Source organism: Montipora foliosa, chromosome 9 (assembly GCF_036669935.1).
Source record: "Montipora foliosa isolate CH-2021 chromosome 9, ASM3666993v2, whole genome shotgun sequence".
Classification (NCBI taxonomy): Eukaryota; Metazoa; Cnidaria; class Anthozoa; order Scleractinia; family Acroporidae; genus Montipora; species Montipora foliosa.
The window spans coordinates 8,774,219-8,794,365 of NC_090877.1; the positions used below are offsets into that span (position 1 = coordinate 8,774,219).

Consider the following 20,147-nt stretch of genomic DNA (forward strand, 5'->3'; position numbering starts at 1 on the left):
CCTCACTACTTGTAATCTTTAAATAAAATGTTTGGGGAGTCGGGTTGATGCGCTTAGTGAGAGCGCCAGTCTGGATTGATTCCTAGACTCAATGTCATTTCTGGGTTGAGTTTGTTAGTACTCCACTCTGCTCTGAGAGGTAATATTATCTGGGACTGCTCTAGTTTTCCCTCTCACCAAAAACCATCATTTGATTTGTGAATTTTGATTAGATTTATTTTACAGTCTCCCAAATCAGTAAAGCATTTGTACTCAGGTCTACCTGCAGATCCTGGGTGCAAAATCCTTAATGCTTGTAAAAATATCACAGTTTCCCTTCCTTTATCTGGAAAAGGAATAACGTTTGGAATATTCATTACATGGGTGCTTGGGCAATTAGAAAGCAGTTGCCTCTTCTTCCAAGTATAATGCTTTTAACTGTCTTTATTTTATTACAGCCTTTGTCATCTATAACTTTTTGAGTTTGTGTTATGAATATCTGGGTGGAGAAATGTCAATCCTGAGTGAAATAAGAGGCCGACCCATCAAGTAAGTCTTTGTATGTTAAGGTTTTGCACTTTGTAGCAGTTTGTGCTGTACATAAGGAGTTAAGAATGTTAGGATGTCCTTGTTTTTGCCTGAGTAATTCATGGAAAGAAGGGGTCCTAGTAAACATTTACTGCAAATTGTTTTTACCACTTGCATGGTTGCACAGGCCATAAGATTAAGATCTTATCAAGAGCAATCTGTGGTAACTTGCTTCACAGGTTATGGTTGTTGATGATGATGATGATAAACTTTATTTAATGTGTTGAGAATCTCTAGTGCATAGCACTAATTGGTGATACAAAAATAAAATAATCTAGGATAACAATGCTAAAAATAGTAAAAGCTAGGGAAACTTAAAAGAAATCTAAAACCTATTTACAAGTAAAATTTTTGCTTAATGACATAGAGTCTCTAAGTTAACTACCGGTATTACAAAGCATACAATTGCTACAATTGTTGATGACATTTTGAGTTGATTAGCCCTTTTCCTCCTAGACTTGTAGATTTTACTTTCGCCAGGTGATTGTACTCGTCAGTGGGGCCAGTTTAGGGGTTTAAGGATTAATTAACCCATTTGACGCCTGGGAGGGAGACTCAACAGATTTTACTCTGTCTAATGCCAGACAATTTTACTCACCAACTGGGGGTATCCTAGGGCATTTGAGGTGTTAATGGGTTAAGCAGTAAAACACTATATCCCCTTCCATGAAGAATTACCACACTTATTTTTGTCCATGTTCTTATGGACTTGCTGTGTATAATTTTTTAGAGCCAGCTGGTTGTGGTGCACATGTTGTCTCACTGGATGCCAGCACACCATAGTTTTCCTGCGTTTCTGTAAAAGGGTGAGTTTTGAAATTTCCAGAGATCGTGTTTCACAGGTAGATTTATATCTGAGACAGTTTGTCCTGCTACAGGTCAAATTATTTCAATAACGCAAGAATGGTTGTACTCAGTAATAATAATATTACTGTCAGTGACCATTTTGTTCAGAGACAGAATTCTCATTTACCTAAGTTATACCATACATTCATTTAACAAGTCAATATGACATACAGGTATAATTAAGATTATGACTTTGCAGGAGATATGTATGACTTATGCAATGTTATGCCACCAGCTTGCCACTGTAAATAATTATGCAAAAATATTCCCACTTTTTACATTTAAATTACATTTTTGCCATGCAACCTAATATATCAACAGGAGATTATTGTGATGTGTACATTTTTATCCAGGCGACTCTCCAATACTGCGTAATTAAACCACTCATGGCAGCCATCACATTAATTCTTCAGCCGATGGGTTATTACTCTGATGGAGACTGGCGGTAGGTTATTATTTTTTTGTGGTTGTTATTCATTTTTTAGAAGCAACTGAGGCCTTTCAGGTGTGTGCAAGCTTTAGACATAATTTTATTTATTGATGGTGACTTAAAGTGAATACTCAAAAAAAAAATTGAGTAGTCCTTTGTAGGAGTTCAACCTACGACCTTCTGATTACTAGTTTGGGATTACTAGTTAGCAAGGATGCTTTATCACTGAACTCTAGGAGACTTGTTGGAGTTACGACATTGAACTTAAGGTTTGACTCCTGCAAAGGCGAAGCTAGAATTTTTCCGAGTATCCATGAGGCACCATTGAAAAGAATATTCTTTCATTTAAACCCATCCCTTTAAGTGGTCTTGTATGTTTAGTTTGTTTTCACGGTTTTGTTGATACTTGGAAATGCATCCTAAGCTTTGTTCAAACAAGAAAATTGCCAAGATATTATTAAATTTTGTGAAAAGTACTTGCTGCCCCCTGAGTCGCCCACAATTTCTTCCTTGTGGGTGTCAGCTAGTACTGATGCTCTACTGCCAAGTGAAACATCTATGTGATATCTACACTTTTGTTTTCTGAAGAGAAGAATTTATTTTTATCCTCAATAACATGCTACGTGTGAGTGGAATAGACTTTATTTTGGTTTCCTTGCAAATTGGCCAGCAGAGCTCGTTACCATTTGTTTTAAATTGAATTTAACCCATTGGCAAGTAAAATTGCTTGGTTCTAGACAGAGTAAAATCTATTTTGTCTCACTTCCAGGAGTCAGTGAGTGAACCAATTGACCCCTGGACCTGGTCTCATTCGTAGTGATCAATGGGTTAATATAATAATATTACTCTTTATTATATAAACACCAATGCAATACCAAGTGAACTTTCGCGCGGAAACATGATATTTTCACACGTAAAGATAACATGTTATTTTCACATGTGAAAAGATCGCTGTCGTATAGTTACATATAAAAATCGCGCCTTTCGATGCCTTTCGTGAAATGATTTAGTATTTCATTGGTGTTTAATATACGTATAATAAACAGAATATTACATGGCCGTTAGAAGATACCACGTGGCCGTGTAATATCCTATATTTCTCTTAAGTGAAGAGAATTGGGGCAATTTGTGGATTGACTTTCTTTTGACGTTTGGCTCTCTTTCTGGACATTTTTCCTTTCTTTCCACTTTTAGGGCCGATCGTGGATATCTCTACATCACAATAGTGTACAACATTACTGTGTCCCTGGCTCTGTATGCGTTGTTTCTGTTTTATCAGGCCACAAGAGATATGCTCAGTCCTTATTATCCTGTGCTGAAGTTTTTCACCATCAAATTTGTCATTTTCATGTCATTCTGGCAAGGTAGGAAACAAGAAGCACTCAAAGCACACATAAGCTGGCATTGTCTTTCAATCTTTTCACAATCTGATGGATTGATTGACAGATCAATTCTTATTTATTCAGTTGACCATTCGTTCAAGCAATCAGTTTGACATTTCTCCAAACATTCCACACATTCTCTCTTTTCTCAATTTGTTTATTTACTGTAAAACGGTTACTGAACACCCATGATTCCCTTTTCTTACTACAGTATGTTCATACATACTCTCATTTTGATTTGTCCATTTCTTCATTCATCAACTCTTCCTGGGAAAGATCGAAGGTGACTCTTTTTGAAGGGTACTCTTCTCTTAGAGCGGGTTTCAATTGTTGAGTTTTTTTTTAGCAGATGCTGACAATGAAAATGAGCCAGTCGTAATGTGGGACAAGTACATTCTGGCAGCCGTTGTAAAGCGCGGGAAAGTCATAAAGCAAATCACAGTTGATTTGCTTTTCTTTAAAGATACTCCTTATTCCAAAATGGCCACAATTTTAGTGTTCTTTTGTTTGTTTGCAAATTAGTCCTTGTTGCCTTGTTCAAGGTGAAATAATCTTTCGAATTTTCAGGCTAAGAGTGAGTTAAAAAGGGCTAATTTGTAAGAAACAACTGGCGTTAAAGAACCCACACACTGTTCGAGAAGAGGAGCTGAGGAGGGGATGAAGTCCCCGGTGTTGAGGCTATCCTGTTCTCTCCAGCAGAAATGGCCGGCTTGGCAGTGATGTTTCTAAAAAGGCTTGCGGTGCATGAGGCCATCTAAGCAGAAACAGCCATAAGTCAAAAAGGGACTTTGCCGAGTGTTGAAACCTGTAGATGATGTAGATGTAGCCGAGATGTAGATCTCACACACTATTCGAAAAGAGTAGGGGGGCATGGAGTTCCTGGGGTTGTAGTCCGGCCTGAATTTTCCATCAAAATGTGACCTGCTTGGCAGTGATGCCTCAAAAAAGCTTACGGTGTGCGAGGCACGAAAGCAAAAACAGCCATACCTTCCATACCTTGAAAGGAGACTTTCCCAAGTGCTGGATCATGCAGATGTAGCGTTGATTTTGGGGATGGTAAAGAGACGAGCTTTCTACACGTTTTTGATACTTCGAAAAAATGTTTCAAAAACACATCAGCTTGCTAACACTTGACGCGATCATACAGTGCATGAGCTGGTAACCTGGATATTTGTGAGTCAAAGGATAACAAATTCCTGTATGAAATTATTTCTCATGCGTCTTTGACATCTTTTTTCTTTAAAACTCAGGTGTACTCCTAGCAGTGTTGGAGAAAGTCGGTGCTATCCGCACGTATCACGACTTATCTGCGGGAACTATAGCTGCAGGCTATCAAAATTTTGTCATCTGCATCGAAATGTTTTTCGCGGCCATTGCATTGAGATACGCTTTCCCTTACTCCATCTACCGCCACCAGAAGAAACTCAACGAGCGAGGAGAAGGAACCGCCTTGAAAAGCATATCAAGAAACCTTAGACAAACCATTAATCCGAAAGACATTGTGGACGATGCAATACATAACTTTTCCAGATCGTATCAGCATTACGAAAATGCACAGAATCTCAGAGTCAACGAAGAGACGGTTTTTGACGAGGAGAGGGCAGCTATACCGGAGAGTGGTGAGGTGACCTCCTATAGGAGCACTGTCGTGGATAACTTAGACAGTATCAGACCTGGCATGCAGGTTACTGTGTTGGATGGCCATGGTTTTAAGTATGGTAATGCGAATACCACGTTAATAGAATCAGATGAAGAGTTTTAACACTGCTGTGTTGCTGTCAAAGTAATACTTTCTAGAACTTGCCATGAGTAACAGCTGAATACCCCGCCACTCCAAAAGGGATCTTGAAAAGTGATGGCTACGCGGCTACGCAGTGGTCCGTTACCACCCCTCCCCCTAGAATATGTTAGTAAGAAAAAAGTGGCTACGCGGCTGCGCAGTGGCTACTACCACCCTTCTTCACACGATCTCGTTTAATAAAAAGCGTAGTTAACCGAACCGTGAAATGATTTCTTAAATTTTTAAAGACTTCTTAGGCCTAATTTCTGAAACGAACGCTTAGGCTTAATCAGTAAACGAGTGCTATATTCAGCTCAAGATCTCGTTAATGACCACTGCGTAGCCGCGTAGCCACTTCTTTCCTTAACTAACATAGGGGGAGGAGTGGTAACGACTGACTGCGTAGCCGCGTAGCCACACTTTTTAAGATCACTTTTGGAGTGGCGGGGTATTCAGCAGTTAAGCCCGTGGGATTGTAATCAGTCGACAGGAAACAATTGCGTTCGCTTGTTTTTACATTCCTTGCCGTTCTCTCCCGAACAACGACGTAGAACGCGGACCAACTTGAGGTTTTTAGAAGACGTGACGAAATGATGTTCAGGCTTTTCTAGTTTTAAACGACAGTCCAATCAATATCGCAAATGCAGCCAATCAGGTATGAGGGAGTTAAAGCAGCGTCGACGACGAAGACCCAAGAGTTGACAACAGTGGAGCTAATCGTGCGGCAGGCATTTAAGAACATTTCTTTATAAGTCGTTCTCGGCGAAATGCCAAATTAAGGCTACTTTGACAGCACACAACAGTCAATGTTACATTTTAAATCTTTACGTTGCTACCAACCCTCGCCTGCTTTGCACTATTCAGTGTAAAATTATCGCGAAGTTTTTGAGATAACGGAAGTTTGTATTTCGTTGAAGTTGCTGTTCTCGTTGCTTTGAACATCCTCATTGGCCACTTTCAAAAATACCATAATACTCTTTGTTAGCCATCCAAAATTTTGCATAAGCATTGTTTCCAGTTTCTCTTGAGACTTACAATGGTCCCAAGAGAAAATAAAAACAATGCATGCTTATGCAGAATTTTGGAGGGCAAACAAAGAGTATTATGGTATTTTTGAACTAGAATGGATACTCCAACACAAGGTGAGACACTTCGTGGCACATACAGCTGTATGCAGGTGTAACGTTTGTTGCTCGAAGCATGGTTAGCGCTAAGCTAAGCGATGTTTAAGAGGTATCAAAACCCATAGGTTTCCATGGTATTTAACGCTTGGTTAACGCTAACCTTGCTTCCAGCAACCCGGGCCTGAGTGTTAACCCGCTTTGGTAGATAAACAACCCTCTGCTTCGGCAGAGAATGACCGCTGGGTTAGGCACTGATCTGGTTAGCGTTCATAAATTTTTCTGGTGACACTATGTTTAAACTTAGTAAAACTTTTGGTAAGATCGTTTGGTACTTTAAACACAAAACTAAGTGTCTCACCTTATTTTGGAGTATCCATTCTAGTCACGACCCTTATGCTGTGTAACTTCGTTCTGGATGTAGACACAAAATGTTCAAGCGCGGGAAAATACGCGTGAGCAAGCAAATATTTTTAAGGTTGGTGAAAAGATTCCGCGAATCAGGAAGTGTATTATTGAACAAACCGGGAAGAGCACTTTTCAGTCGAGTGGCGTGAAACCAAAATCGGTGATTGCTTCGAGGCAAGCAGCGCGGTTTGATAGGACTGATTACAACAGCGCGGGAAATTGCGCGCGTGACAGGTTTTGGCTCGCTTCTCATTGATGTAAATAAAGCAGACGCAAAATTTTAAGATCAAGCTCGGCGTGACACAGTGTAGATTTCTTACAAAACCTCCGCTTAAATTGATAAACCTAAGTTAAGTTGTAATATATTTATTCGTTCTAGCATATCGTGTTAATATTCTTTTCATGAGCATATCTTTTTTCGAAGTGTGAGTGTTAATATTAGAATTGCATAGATGGATATATTAAACATGACGAATTAGTGAGTAAAAATCTTGCGATTTAGAACGCAATTGTTATTTGAATTCTTATCTTTAAAGAAACTCTTGTTCTGTTTTCTGAGGGAAGAGTGGAAGACTATATTTTGAAAATTCTTCACTAGCTGTTTAACGTTCAACCATCTGGGTTATCCAAGCAACAAGATTTACGCCTTTTTTGAAAAAGTGTTCTCTTACCGCCTCGACTTGAATATCAGTTTCCTAGCAACACAAGCTATAAAAGTCACAAACTGTTCCCCTAGCAAACAGAACCATACACGAAAAATAACACGGACGCTAACATAAAGAAGATAGTTGACACTAAGACTCATTCGTAAAGTTTATCTGAGTTGCCTTGGGGTATGCATCCCATTTCTTGTAATCATGGCCAAAACGGTGTCAATCAACAGGAAGACCTTAGACAGCAATGACCAGAACCAGGTTGCTGACCAGCGGTTATCGTTAAAACAATGGTTTGCTGGGGGTGTTCAGTCTCGCGGGCTCAGAAAATCTGGTTGTGGTCATTGTTATTTAAGGTTTTTCCAATCAACAGTGTTTCACGTGACGTCACGGAGGCCATGTTGGTTTCCCCAACTAATCCTCTGAGAATTGAGCTCTATTATCATGCGAACGTTTTCCTTTGTTTCGATGGAAAAACAAGGTTACTGACCACGTGAGTGAAAACACTCTATGGGGAATTGATCATGAAGCAACGACAACGTCACAAAGCAAGAATTAGATATACATAATCGTGCTGTACATATTGCCTTGCTCCACAAAGCAACATGAAATCACCAAATTTTAGGTTTTGATGACAACGTGGGCAGACAATGAACCATTCATTTTTCGTCGTTACTTTAAAACCGTTCATACCCATTCAGTTACAGGATAGTTCGCCCGTGAAGAAGATGGAATAATCGCGAAATAGTTATGACAGAGCTAAGTCATGTTTTCCTTGACGTTGCGACTGTTCTTGCTCAAACTTCCTACTATAAACCTCATATACTAAGTGCAAAATGATTGGGCCAATAGACCATTTTCGAATTCTCACGGCTGGACTGGATCTAGCATGAAATGGAGGTTAATGCGGGCAAATTATTTTATGTGTGAAAAGATTTGCCCGCATTTGTCCCCATTTCATGCTACTGTAGATCCAGTGCAGCGGTGAGAATTCGAAAATTGGTTTTTCTACAGTACAACCGACCTACGTTACCTCAAGCTGCGATTTTATAACTAAAGGATAAATTGTTTTGAAAATCTCCTTGTTTTTTTTCAGTTCGTGGCTTCAATGCAAAAGCTTGTTGGTACGAACGAGAAATTGGTTAAGCAAGTGTTTATCTACCTCGGTTGCGCGTAGTATTGATTGTAAAACTCAAGTGAGGAAGTATCTGATAAATAGGGCAAATGCACGTTTGATTTGTCTATATCCTTGATTATTTACCTGTTGTAGTGTCCTTAATATTATACATTATTAATATCACTATGGTCATTATTATTATTATTATTATTGTTATTATTATTATTATTATTATTATTATTATTATTATTATTATTATTATAGTATTGTTGTAAATTTTACAGAGGAAGAGCCACCTTTCAGTGGAAACACTGTAATAAAGCCATTATTATTATTATTAGTTCACTTTAAACTTGTTTAGAACCAGTTACGTTTTTTGCGCGCGCGTGTGAATGGCACAAATCTAAACCCAGTTCACTTAAAATTACTGATTTGAAACTTGTTTAGCTGTTTGGTTTCCATGGGGTACGAGAGCCATAAGGACTTGAGGACGACACTGGCTTATTGGCGGCCAGAGCCCATAGGTTGTCCAAGTAGTCAACACGGTTTACCGCAAACCATGCTTCAACCAACTCTGTCCTGTTCTCTTAAGGCCGGGACACACTAGGCGATTAGTTGCTGTGACACGTCGCGGGGACAAGTCGCCGCAACAATTCGCCTTGTGTGACACGGTTAATTTCATGAAAACCATTGTCGCTGCGGCAGAATTTTGTCGCCGCGATCAGTCGCACGAATTCAAACCAGTTTGAATTCGTGCGACTTATCGCAGCGACAAAATTAGCGAAAGCAGCGTTGTCGCATCGTTTGTACACTTCTGGCAACAAGTCGCTGCGACAAAATATAAATGAACCAATGAGAGAGCGTCATATGGTCAGCCATATTGAATTAGAAAACTAGTTCACATTCCCCTTCATACGAGATCACTGCGTGTGCACCGAACAGGCGTCGTGTCGTAGCGACTTGTTTTGCACGTAGTACACATGGAGCAACCTGTCGCAGAGACATGTCGCTGCGACTTGTCGCCTAGTGTGTCCCGGCCTTTACAGAACATTACTTTACTCATTTGCTCAACTCCACAGATGTCTCAACACAATGCAAGCGAAATCATAGGGAGCTTAAGAACGCATTTAGGTTCCTTCAAATACACGAGGACGAGGTCAACGAGATCGTCGTGGAATTTGCCAGCAGTCTTTTTCAAAACTTTTTCCAGATTATTCCAATTTATTCACCTGCTACAAACTAGAAGGAGCGCGTCGCCGTAATAGATCTTAAAAGGGACTTTAAGATTTACGACGGCAACCGTCCATTAAAACGTCACTTAAAAATAAAACTTTGCATTATCGAGAATAAGGCCCTGTCCACACGCATCCGAAATTTTCTGCATCCGCAACCTTTTCTTTCCGGATTCAAAAATATCCCCATCCACACGTATTCAAATCGAATTTTGCCCGCACGTATCAGAAATGAATTCCGGATTCACTCTAGTTTCTCAGGACTCCTCAAGGAAAGAGGTAGTTTAAGCAAGTGCGTTTTTGAAACGCGGACGGCAACCGGAAGTGAGCTGTTTTCCCTTTGAACTTGTCTTCACACAACCACACTTACATTGCTAAGTGTCTTTTCTCCATTAGAGATGATTAGTATAATAATCTGGGAGACACCACTGTCCTGGCACGCGAAATGTTCTCTTCCGATTGCCGTCCGCCTCTCAAAAATGCGCGTGCTTAAGCTCCCTAATATAGCCCTAGGCCATCTTGAGAATTGATTTCATGGTAAGGAACTGGGTTCGATCAAAAAAAATTTCCGGATTTAGCGTCCACACGGTTCCGGATTCATAGCGGATTAAAAAACATCCACTCTGGAGAGCGTATTCAAAAAGTTCCGGATTCGCCGGCGAATTCGCCGGATCAGTGTGGACGGAAGGCGAATCCGGAAAGAAAAATTTGCGGATTAAAAAATATCCCGATACTTGTGGTCGGGGCCCAAATTAGGTACGAGCGGTTCCACAGTAAAAATATAGCATGCATATACACTCACGTGATTTCACGTCGTTGTTGTGCAGAATTCCGAAAAAATATGCGCTAAAATTTGTGACGCATTAGCAGCGCGATTACTTTTCCTCTTTTAACCAATGATAATCTTATTTTGTGACCATTTCCTTCTTTCTGCCATTACCAATTTCGTTGCCCATCATTTAGCTCCCTAGTGATGCTAGCCTGCGTAGCAGGCGGTTCAGTGGTGAATTTTTGACGCTTTTTTCCACCGGAGTTGACTCGAGTGATTGTTTGAATGTAATGGCCGCGCGGAAACCTGGACTTAAGTCAAAAGAGCAAGCGAAGCTTCAAAAACTCGTTAATAATTTATGAGCCCAATAGCCCATCCAAACATCGATGAAACGTCACGCGCATGAGCGTTATATCCTGATATAACATTCTTCGTTAGTATTCTCCTCTTACAATTTGAACCATTGTTCTGAGTCCAGAAGGGCACGCTTTTTGTGGAATGTTTTTGAAGCCGTTCAAAAAACTCTTAGTACGTGTTATATCGGGTATAAAAACAGGAGGCGTAGCCGTAGCCGTGGCCGACAAAACATTGCTGCTCGTTTATTACTTGTTTTCACTCGAAAGTTAACCACGGTGGAAAGAAACTTCTACAATTCACCAAACCCGCCAGCGGCGCAGGCTATAATGATGCCAACATTAATTCTGAGCATCGAGTATGTCACTAAATACTAAACCTTAATTATCAAAATTATAATACAAATTTATCATTACAATAACAGCCCCATAGTATGCCCAAAATGCTACTTAGGCTTGTCATGCAATCTTTTTTTGCTTGAGAGATTGCGTGACGCGCCTGAAAATGCACATGCTCACTGATACAGGACTAAATTTTTCCGAGATCGAGCCTATCCCGCGCCCTGACAAGTTTAGAAATCTCCCTCTGTGATTGTTTTACGGGGAAAGCCAATTGCAAATTTCCTTGTTCGATATATGAAGTTCGGCTATATCACCGAAGACAGAATCAAACCGGAAAATCGATCCTTAGTCGTGGGGTTTCCGTGAGGAAGCGAATTCCTCGTCTTACAGCGACTGCCTAATAACAACCCACTCACTGAATAAAGCATTTGTTGTTTACACCTAGCTCACACTTGCGCTTTAGGTTTTTTAACTCAACATTGTTAGGGTCTAGTTTCAGACCGTAGGTGCAAATTGTAACTCCGCTTTCAAAGTCCTTGCGGTTCAAATCTGTGGTCACAGCCTTGAGAAACGCTCTCACAGCAGCTTCTTTACCGGGATAAGAGGACAAAAGAGTCACTGCCGTTAGTTCTTGAGTATCCATAGCAACAGAAAAGTCCAAGGATGCACCCTTAAAATTGTCATTAAGTAAGTGAAAGTTTGCGCGCGTGATTAGGTCGCCAACAACAGGTGTCCCGAAAGTGATAACGCTCGACATGTCATCGACAGCGTCCTGATAACGCCCAAGGCGTTCAAAACACTTGGAACGCATCCGCAAAATCTCGAGCTGTTTACCATTAGAGGCAGCTACCGCGAGAGTGAAAAATCCAAGCGCATCCTTGTTCTCGTTCAGTTTCGTGAGTTCATTAGCTCTCATCAGCGATTCTGTGACCAGACTTTCCTTTTGGTATTCGTTCAAGGTATTAAGTGCAAACTTCACAGCTTCGAAATCAAGTTGAGCCGCCCTTTGAAATTTTGCCGCAGAAAGTTCAATTTCGCCGAGCTTTACATGAACTAGTCCACTTCGGCTAAGAACCGTAACATCTTCGGGACAGAGGGATTCAGCAATGTCGAGCTCTTCGACAGCACTTCGGTAATCTTCGAAGATGATCAGACCATCGGCGTACATGCAGTGATACGACAACTTCTCCGCGTTTACTTCAACCAACAAGTGACAGAGTTTTGGAATACATTTGGAACGGAAACCACGAGACAGATAGTGAGAAAATAGTAGCTGAGCACAGTTTTCTAGGGAAGCAAGAAGAAGCTGTTTGGGACTTTCCTGGAGTGAAAAAATAAAATTCTTAAGCGCTTGGCTATTAAGAAGGAGAGCATGGAGCAAGTCTTGGTAACTAGCCTTCAGGTTTTCCTTCTGAGTCAGCAGTAATCCTCTTTGACATAAGGCTTTTACAAAGTTCGGTTTCTGGTTCAAAACGAAAGTTAAATCATTGATAGCCAGGTCAATTTCTCCTTTCTGAATTCTTAAATTTGCTCGCCACGCATATGATTCACAAGCTTTGTTTGGAGAGGCGGCGATTGCCACCGAGAAATACGACTCTGCGAATGGATCCCCAGAACAGGCATTGAGCCTCTGAACACCCTCGCAGTGGGCCTCTCGTGTTAAGCGCGCGCGATCACCCGCACTTAATCTCAACATAGAGCTCATAAGCGTCTCTTCCCCAATGGTTTTAAGAAGTGCACAAATGTCTTCCAGCGCGTCAGCCATTTTGTTTCTTCTCATTTTCAACGCTGCTAAGTGAAGTGTTGCGAGGTAGTCGTCGGGGTTGTGTTTTATCAATCGAACGAGAATTGCTTGAGCTTCGTCTACTTTGCATAGCGACTGCAATATCTCCACAAACACGAGATGACACTCAAAGTCCGTGGAAAACGCTCGAGTTAAGACGTCGCCCAAATGAATGAGCGAGGTATCCACGCGAGAGTCCGCGCAACCCTGCCGTTTCTTTGAAGTCAATAGAAGGTATTCTTTCAACTGGTTCTTTAGTGTTTCCTGTCTGTATTCTGACAGCTCTGTGATCCAAGTCACGGTGGCAGCTATGGATATCTCGCTTGCACTTATCAGATCTTTTGCACCTTTTTCCAGTTGCCCATTCATGAGCCAAACATACGCGCGACCACAAAACGCTTGCACATAGTTGGGCTGAAGATTTAGGGTTGTGGAAAAGTCAGCGAGCGCGTTGGTCATGTCAGCGGTTTTCATGTAACAAAATGCGCGCGTATAGTAAGCCTTGGAGCACGTTGGACGCATCTCGAGGACTAGGTCAAGGGTCTTGATAGCTTCAGTGTCATTATCTTTAAGTCTCAAGCACTCCGCAGCGTTGATCAAGGCATCCACATTATTCCCGTCCAAAAGGTACACAAGTCGGTATATTTGCGCAGCCCTTAGGAGGCTGTCGGCGGTGATCTTAGAATCAACTGAGCAAGTGCTGCTCAGCTTCGTTTTGAGGCGATAGTGCGTAAGTAAATCGGATGCAATTTTCTTTGAAAGTGAGGCTATGGCATCCTGTAGCTGAGAGGGTAAAGCTAGTATGGTGATGCGCGTGATGTCATCGTCAATGGATACAGCACTGAGATAATCATTGACTGCAAGTTCCGTTTGGTGAAGAGCCAAGTGACATTGAGCTCGGTGAAGAAACAGCTCCAAAGCTTCTCCTTTCCTATTCCCGGCACAGGTCAAATAATCTATTCCGTCTGACAACAGCGTGCACGCTTCTTTAAACTGATTTAGTTTGATCATGTGACTTGCGCAATCCTCAAGGGTGGCTGAATCGGTGGGATTCAATTTGACGACAATGCGATCGATCTTGACTAAGTACAATCGCTCATCCATACTATAAATGCCCGACTTTTGCGCTAGAGTGGCTATAACTTCGTAAAGCGCTTCTAATACAACAGGCATCATCTTAGTTGCAGTTTCTTTTATGCATTCTACGGCAGCTTCAAATTCCTTGTCACAAGCATCCGTTAAGTCCTTCACAGCGCTACTCTTGTCTCTTAGCAATAAATATGCCATGGCACGTTCCACAAGGAAAACAACCGTATCACCGTGGTTAGCGAAAATTCTCAAAGCGTCACAGCATGTTTTAACAGCCTCAAGATAGCATTTGTTTCTCATTTGCGTTCTGAGTTTTGTAGTCCAGGCCACGCGACTGTCCGGGCGAAGACCTGGCGATGTAACCAGGTCACAAATTTGTTCGATGGCTACGGTCACTCCAGAATTGAGCAAGAAGAGTGCTGATTCCGCGCTATAACACACGCACCAGTCCTCCAGCGTACAGATTACGCTTTGCAAGTGGTTCTGCGACAAGGTGACCAGGTGATCTTTGATAAGGCCAGGTTCTAAAGCATATCCTTTACAAAACTGGATAACAGCTTCTTCCGAGCGCTGCTTTCGGAGCTCTTGATTGCCCGATGCAATGAATGACAACGCCAGTCCAATGCTGTCCGGTGGAGCAGTCATAATCTTCGGCAGAATTCTCTCATGCTGAAAATAACCAGTATGTCCGATCAAGTTGGTTTACTTTGTTGTATTAAGTTCATAAAGAGATTTTCTCAAGGTCTAATGGTGCCCCAACAGTAAGCAAACAAAACAATGGATATTTTAGGACATGTACTAAAACCCGAAACATCGAAACGAAACCAGCGAAACATCCACAAATTCAGTTTCCACCATAAACTACCTCTTCGAAATGCAAATACGTGGCGATAATACAATAATTTAAAAACGCGTTAACATTCTTTCATTATAACTTTGTCGTCTTGTATTTTTGCTTGTTACCTTGGTCTTGGCACTGTTTTCAACGTCGTTTTTACGCATTTTCAGGAATCTGATCTGAAAGCCTTCGGGGACGTTTACGTCTACATATTCCAGCACTCGGCAAAGTCCCTTTTTGACTTATGGCTGTTTCTGCTAAGGTGACCTCATACACCACAAGCGTTTTTAGAAACATCACCGCCAAGCCGGCCACTTCTGCTGGAGAGAACATGACAGCCACAACACCAGGGACTACATCCCCTACTCTTATCGAACAGTGTGTGGGTTCTTTAACGTACCACAGGGAACTTATGAACATACTGAAAGATATTTGTGAGACGGGGTCTACGGTTTGTAGTCCTTATCCAAGAAGACTTGAAAGTTTAACCGTTTGCAGATGAAATTACAAAGACAGCACTTTCTCATCAGTAATTCTAAGATCCTGAGTATTGATCAGGCCGGGCTTTGAACCCGCGACCTCCCGCGTCACAGCCCGTTGCTGATCTGAGCCATCGGTGCGCGAAAGCGCTGTTACGTTTGGTCTTTGTGTGTTGATAGGCAGACACTTCACATGCGTGACATTAAAATAATTTTTTGGTTTCACTCTTTGTATGAGCTGATGGAATCTGCAAGGATTGTAAATACAGAACAACTGAAACACGAAGCGACAATCAACCCGGAAGTCGAGTTTCGGTGGTGTTTAATATGAGTCTATTTCGATGTTCAGCATTTCGACGTTCCAGCGTTTCGATGGTTTCGGCGGTTCCGGTGGTTTCGTTTCGGCGTTTCGGGCTTTTTTTTTTGTATTTAGGCGGGCGTTTCGGGGTTTAGTACATGCCTATTTTGGCAGTGGCTTTTCGTAGGCTGGGACCCGTACACCGACCTATATTAGGGAGCTTTAGCAAAGACAACGGCGACGGCAACGAGAACGTCACAAATTTGCATATTTAGAGGGCAAAAACAAAAGCTTTGCGCGCTCTGCACGTGCATTTTTCATTTTTGTCCATTTCTTTGCCGTCGTCAGCAAAACAACAACGTGAAATTGCCAAATTTGAGGTTTTATGGAGAACGTCGGCACTGGGAGATAAATTTTCATTATATCCCCAAAATTAAGCGCCACTCATAACGGTTTCATTCCAGAGGGACTGCCACACTTTTGTCTCATTAAAAAGCTTGGAGTAGTCGCGAAGTGATTGCAATAACACGAATTTATGTTTTGAGATGAGGTTCTCGTTACTGTTCCCGTCGTTGTTGCTAAAGCTCCCCATTTGCTATCCAAACGGCAATTTTCTTAGAATGATTAGAGGTTCTAACCCTAACCTTGAAGGACATAGTCACGCAGTAATTGAAAGGTAACCCTTTTAAAATGAGTGCTTAGACTTGAATGCGAGAAACATAAGGCAGGTCACTGAGATGGCCGGTCACATTCGAATGAAGGAGGTATTTCGTGGAATTAAACGGGCGTCAATGCGGTTGTTTGATTTCTGAACTGCATATAAAAGAATTAAAGACGAGGTAAGACTTTCCGAGTGTTAATGAACCTGTAATAATCATTCTAATCAATTCTAAGAAGACTCCTGTATGAATAGGTTGGTGTACGGGTCCCATACGAATAGCCACTTTGAAGAAGTACTGTCTCAGCCCGTGTGTTCCAGATAGTACAGTTTACTGTCTGAAAAAGTCAGGGTGAGCCTAACAAGTAATTCAAAAGTAAAAAAAACCCCTTATCCATAAGGCCAGCCCACTTTCATTTCAAACGTTTTCTTTACAAATTGCTAGTTTAAATCAGATAGGATTCCATAACTTATCTTTGTTCAGTTATCTCCTGCACCGTCTTTCACACAAAATATCTGTTTGTATTTGGAGGTTATGCATTGTTACTAGGATGACAACTTGTCAGACAATTGTAAACATTGGGAAAGAGACCAAAACGACTGATAATAATAACAATAATAATAATAATAATAATAATAATAATAATAATAATAATAATAATAATAATAATAATAATTTATTGAAAATCAGTCAACTAATACAGAAATTATTAAAGACTTAAAAATATTCTGTTCCAATTATAAAAAGGGTTCAACTTCATTGTTCATTTACATTAAAAACAAAAGTCAGAATTATATTAGGATTATACATGTGATTTTAAAAGACTACTAAGCGGCTTCACTGTAATAATAATCCTGAGTACTACCAAAATACCAATTATTTTAAACCAAGAAAAAAAGGCACACCGATACTTTTCCTATACTCTACAGTTCAAAATTCTTGCAATTGCACCAAATCACTATTTAAACTTGGTGACGAAAACTTCATTTCCTTGCAATAAACAACTCAATTTCTTGAAATTGTTACATATACTGATTCACAACAAAAGTTTAAAGAAGCTAAAACAATAAAAAAAACCCTGAAGAAACTGAGTCATTGACGATATTGAAATGGGGAAAAAGGTCATTGCTATCCTGAAATTTGATAATTCAAATGGCAGTCCTCAAGTATGGGTTTCGTGTCATGATGTAAGTATTTTAAAAATTTAGCCTGCAATACAAGAAGACAGAAAACGCCGCTCGGCCAAATAATTAGAAAATGTTAAGATATTTGAGCTTTTCTGGGTTGAAACACCTTGTTTTTCTTTCACTGTTAAGTCCTGGTTACAATCGCTTTAGAAGTCTGAATGGGGTTCAATGCTAAGCGTGTTGACAGTTTGTCGCCATGTTACGCTTGTGATAACTTTTAATATGTCTAGACCCGGGTTTCTTCACGTTAAATAGGATCAGTGACTGGATTCTCGGCACGCTTTAAAACGAGGGATAGAGAATTAGAGATTACAGCCTCGTAATGATACAGGAGGATTAGCAAAATTCCTGAACAAAGAAATAGACACGAGGGCCTCACAGGGACGAAAATAAAGTTCGACAGCATTCGAAGCAATTTTCGAGACGCAAGGTAACCACCAAACCCAGTAAAAAGCGAAAAACAAAACTCCAACGATTTTCCTGATCAAAAATGCTGTAATTTTGGGTGGTCCTCAAAAACATCTGATGGAAAATTCATCATCATCATGAGCAAATCAGGACCTTAAGGCAAATGCGCGGATGTGGTCAATTTATATCTCGGACAATAGAAATCGTTGCGACCTTTGCAGCCTTTCACCGGAAGTGCACGAATTAAGTCGTACATTCAGTAAAAAACCGAGTCTACAATTTATTCGCACACACCCTGAAGCTAGAACGCTACTGTACTTTTGTGGTGCTTATAAGAACACTCAGCGTTTCTTTCGCTCATTTGAAACAAAGAATTGACAGGAATTAGGGTAGGAACCAAAAAATAGGGTTGAATAAACTTTCAATAAGAACACTCCGAGACAAAATAAGTCAAATCGTCGACGGTTGACAGTTTACCTGTATCTACATTATACATCGAAAGTACTTTATAAGAATAGCCTGTGTTCGAGAACATAAACAATGACAAGAGCATGTGGTCAGTTTTCCGGAGTGATCGAGGGTTTCACATTTTTCCACCTTCTTAGATCGGCACATACTAATAAATAAAACAATTTGTAATGTCAGATCAGTACGCCCTTAAAGGTTTTTATTTGGGGCAACAATTGTGAATAATATCATATCTAAACGGTAAACAGGCCATTAACAGGTAAAAATATAGTTGTATTGCTGAGATAGCTTAAAGATTCTTAGTTAGATAAACACAAACATAAAATAATCAAATGATCAGTTTGGTGTAAGTGACTCACCGGCTGATAAAATTATCACAGTTCTTCGAACGCGGGAAAAATGCGGGCTTTTCCAGTGCCAATACACCAGGCTGTAGCAGATGATGTAGGAGAGAAAGAGATATAAATGAGGTCTTGGTTTGGTTAACAGATGTCAAAACAAACTAAGCTGTTTTGGCTGCCACAGCACTGCGATCTCAGAGACGTCGCTCAGGAAGAATCAACTCAAAAACTAGCCGATGTACTGTGAGTCCGTCCAGTGTAAGCACTCACCGTTCGGTTGACAGTTGAAAAGACAATCAACAATTGTTTGAATAGGTTTTCTATTGGTCAATCAAAGCTGACAAGGCGTGGGAACGGAGCCTTTTAATTGGCTATCGCAGCTTGATGAGCTGACGAACGAACTTCGCGGGAAATCCACTCAATTTGGCATTTCCGTTGTAAAATCTCCAGAAAGCTTGCTGATCTACACGCGACAGCGTGTGACTGAACGAGTGCAAGTGGGATGTACCGTATTTTGACTTGTTTTAAGCACTCAATGCAGAATCGCTGAGCACATCGATTTTCGGTGATAATTGTGTGTTTACAAATTTGCAGGCCCTTGGGACACTTCTGTTGCCCCTCTTCACAACTTGGCAGAGCACACTCAATTTGGCAAGGCAAACATTGTTCCATTAGCTAGCGTTCGCCTACAGGAGCTGCTTCGAGAATAATCTGCAAATTAAGGTCCTCTTGTTTCCAAGAATATTTCCCAGTACTTAACTGCAAGCCGGAAAGGATTTTACTTTCTCGAAAAGAAACACTTTGGTGACCAAGGAAATGAAAGTAGGATTGACATATCCTAGGAAAACAAAAAGGGACAAATAGACGCTAGGAATTCCGAAGAGCCATTTAAGCGATTAATATTTTAGTAGGTGACACGCAATAGAGAACACTTACATTTGGATATAAGGGTGTTTTGTATACAACACAAAATTGTATGATAATGGTAATTCAATTTGAAAGAACTGGGTTCTGCTCAAATCCATAAAAGCGGCGACTGGCGATGTTTTATCAATTGCCTGACCCAATAGAAGAAGGCGGACAAAGGCATTGTTCTCGTACCGGAAATGGTTTTATAACACCTTTTGTTTTCGATGAAGTTTTAAGACGATTTTTTTAAAACTATTATGTTTATCTGCCCCCAAATAGAAGCATTTGATCTGAAAATCTCCCAGAAGTTATCCAATTTATAGATATTAATTTAATAACCTCCCTTTTGCCTTGTGTCTTTTGTAAGAGAAAACGAGTTTTAAGCAGTTGTCAGAAAACAGAAAAAAACCCTTTTTTTTCGGTATGATCATTCCGAGAGAAGATATGTTATCACGGTTTATTTATATACCTTATTGTTTTCTGGCAGTGACGTTTATATGTGTCACGCAAGCGTTGCAAGCCATGTCACGAAATAACACAAAGATTACCTGGCGAAGGCCAAGTTTAGGAAGAACCAGGAGCGCATGAGTAATGAACAAAATCGCCACAACGTTGTGTTTCCACAGCAACTTCCATATTGTACTCCTTTACTTTTTTTTGCACTCTATAACCTATTTATTCATTCGTC

General features: G+C 40.6%; 2 protein-coding genes across 2 annotated transcripts in view; one reads left to right on the forward strand and one right to left on the reverse strand.

The window, feature by feature from the left end:
* Positions 1-8,416, forward strand: part of LOC137969823 (transmembrane protein 184B-like) — a 10,430-nt gene extending 2,014 nt beyond the window's left edge. The window contains exons 3-7 of the mRNA XM_068816195.1: positions 438-528; positions 1,298-1,373; positions 1,767-1,858; positions 3,038-3,207; positions 4,476-8,416. Of these exons, the coding sequence (XP_068672296.1) occupies positions 438-528; positions 1,298-1,373; positions 1,767-1,858; positions 3,038-3,207; positions 4,476-4,987 (941 nt within the window). The 3' untranslated portion in view covers positions 4,988-8,416. The remainder of the gene's footprint in view (positions 1-437; positions 529-1,297; positions 1,374-1,766; positions 1,859-3,037; positions 3,208-4,475) is intronic.
* A 1,089-nt stretch (positions 8,417-9,505) lies between these two features.
* Positions 9,506-18,832, reverse strand: LOC137969821 (uncharacterized). The gene is made up of 2 exons (XM_068816193.1): positions 18,569-18,832; positions 9,506-14,541 (listed from the first exon to the last, which is right to left on the reverse strand). Exon 2 carries the CDS (start codon positions 14,515-14,517, stop codon positions 11,413-11,415), a length of 3,105 nt encoding a protein of 1,034 aa, XP_068672294.1. The 5' UTR covers positions 14,518-14,541; positions 18,569-18,832; the 3' UTR covers positions 9,506-11,412.
* Positions 18,833-20,147: the final 1,315 nt, after the last annotated feature.

Excerpts from the sequence above, each read along its gene's own strand:
- LOC137969821 (XM_068816193.1), bottom strand. The coding sequence starts at position 14,517 with ATGACTGCTCCACCGGACAGCATTGGACTGGCGTTGTCATTCATTGCA.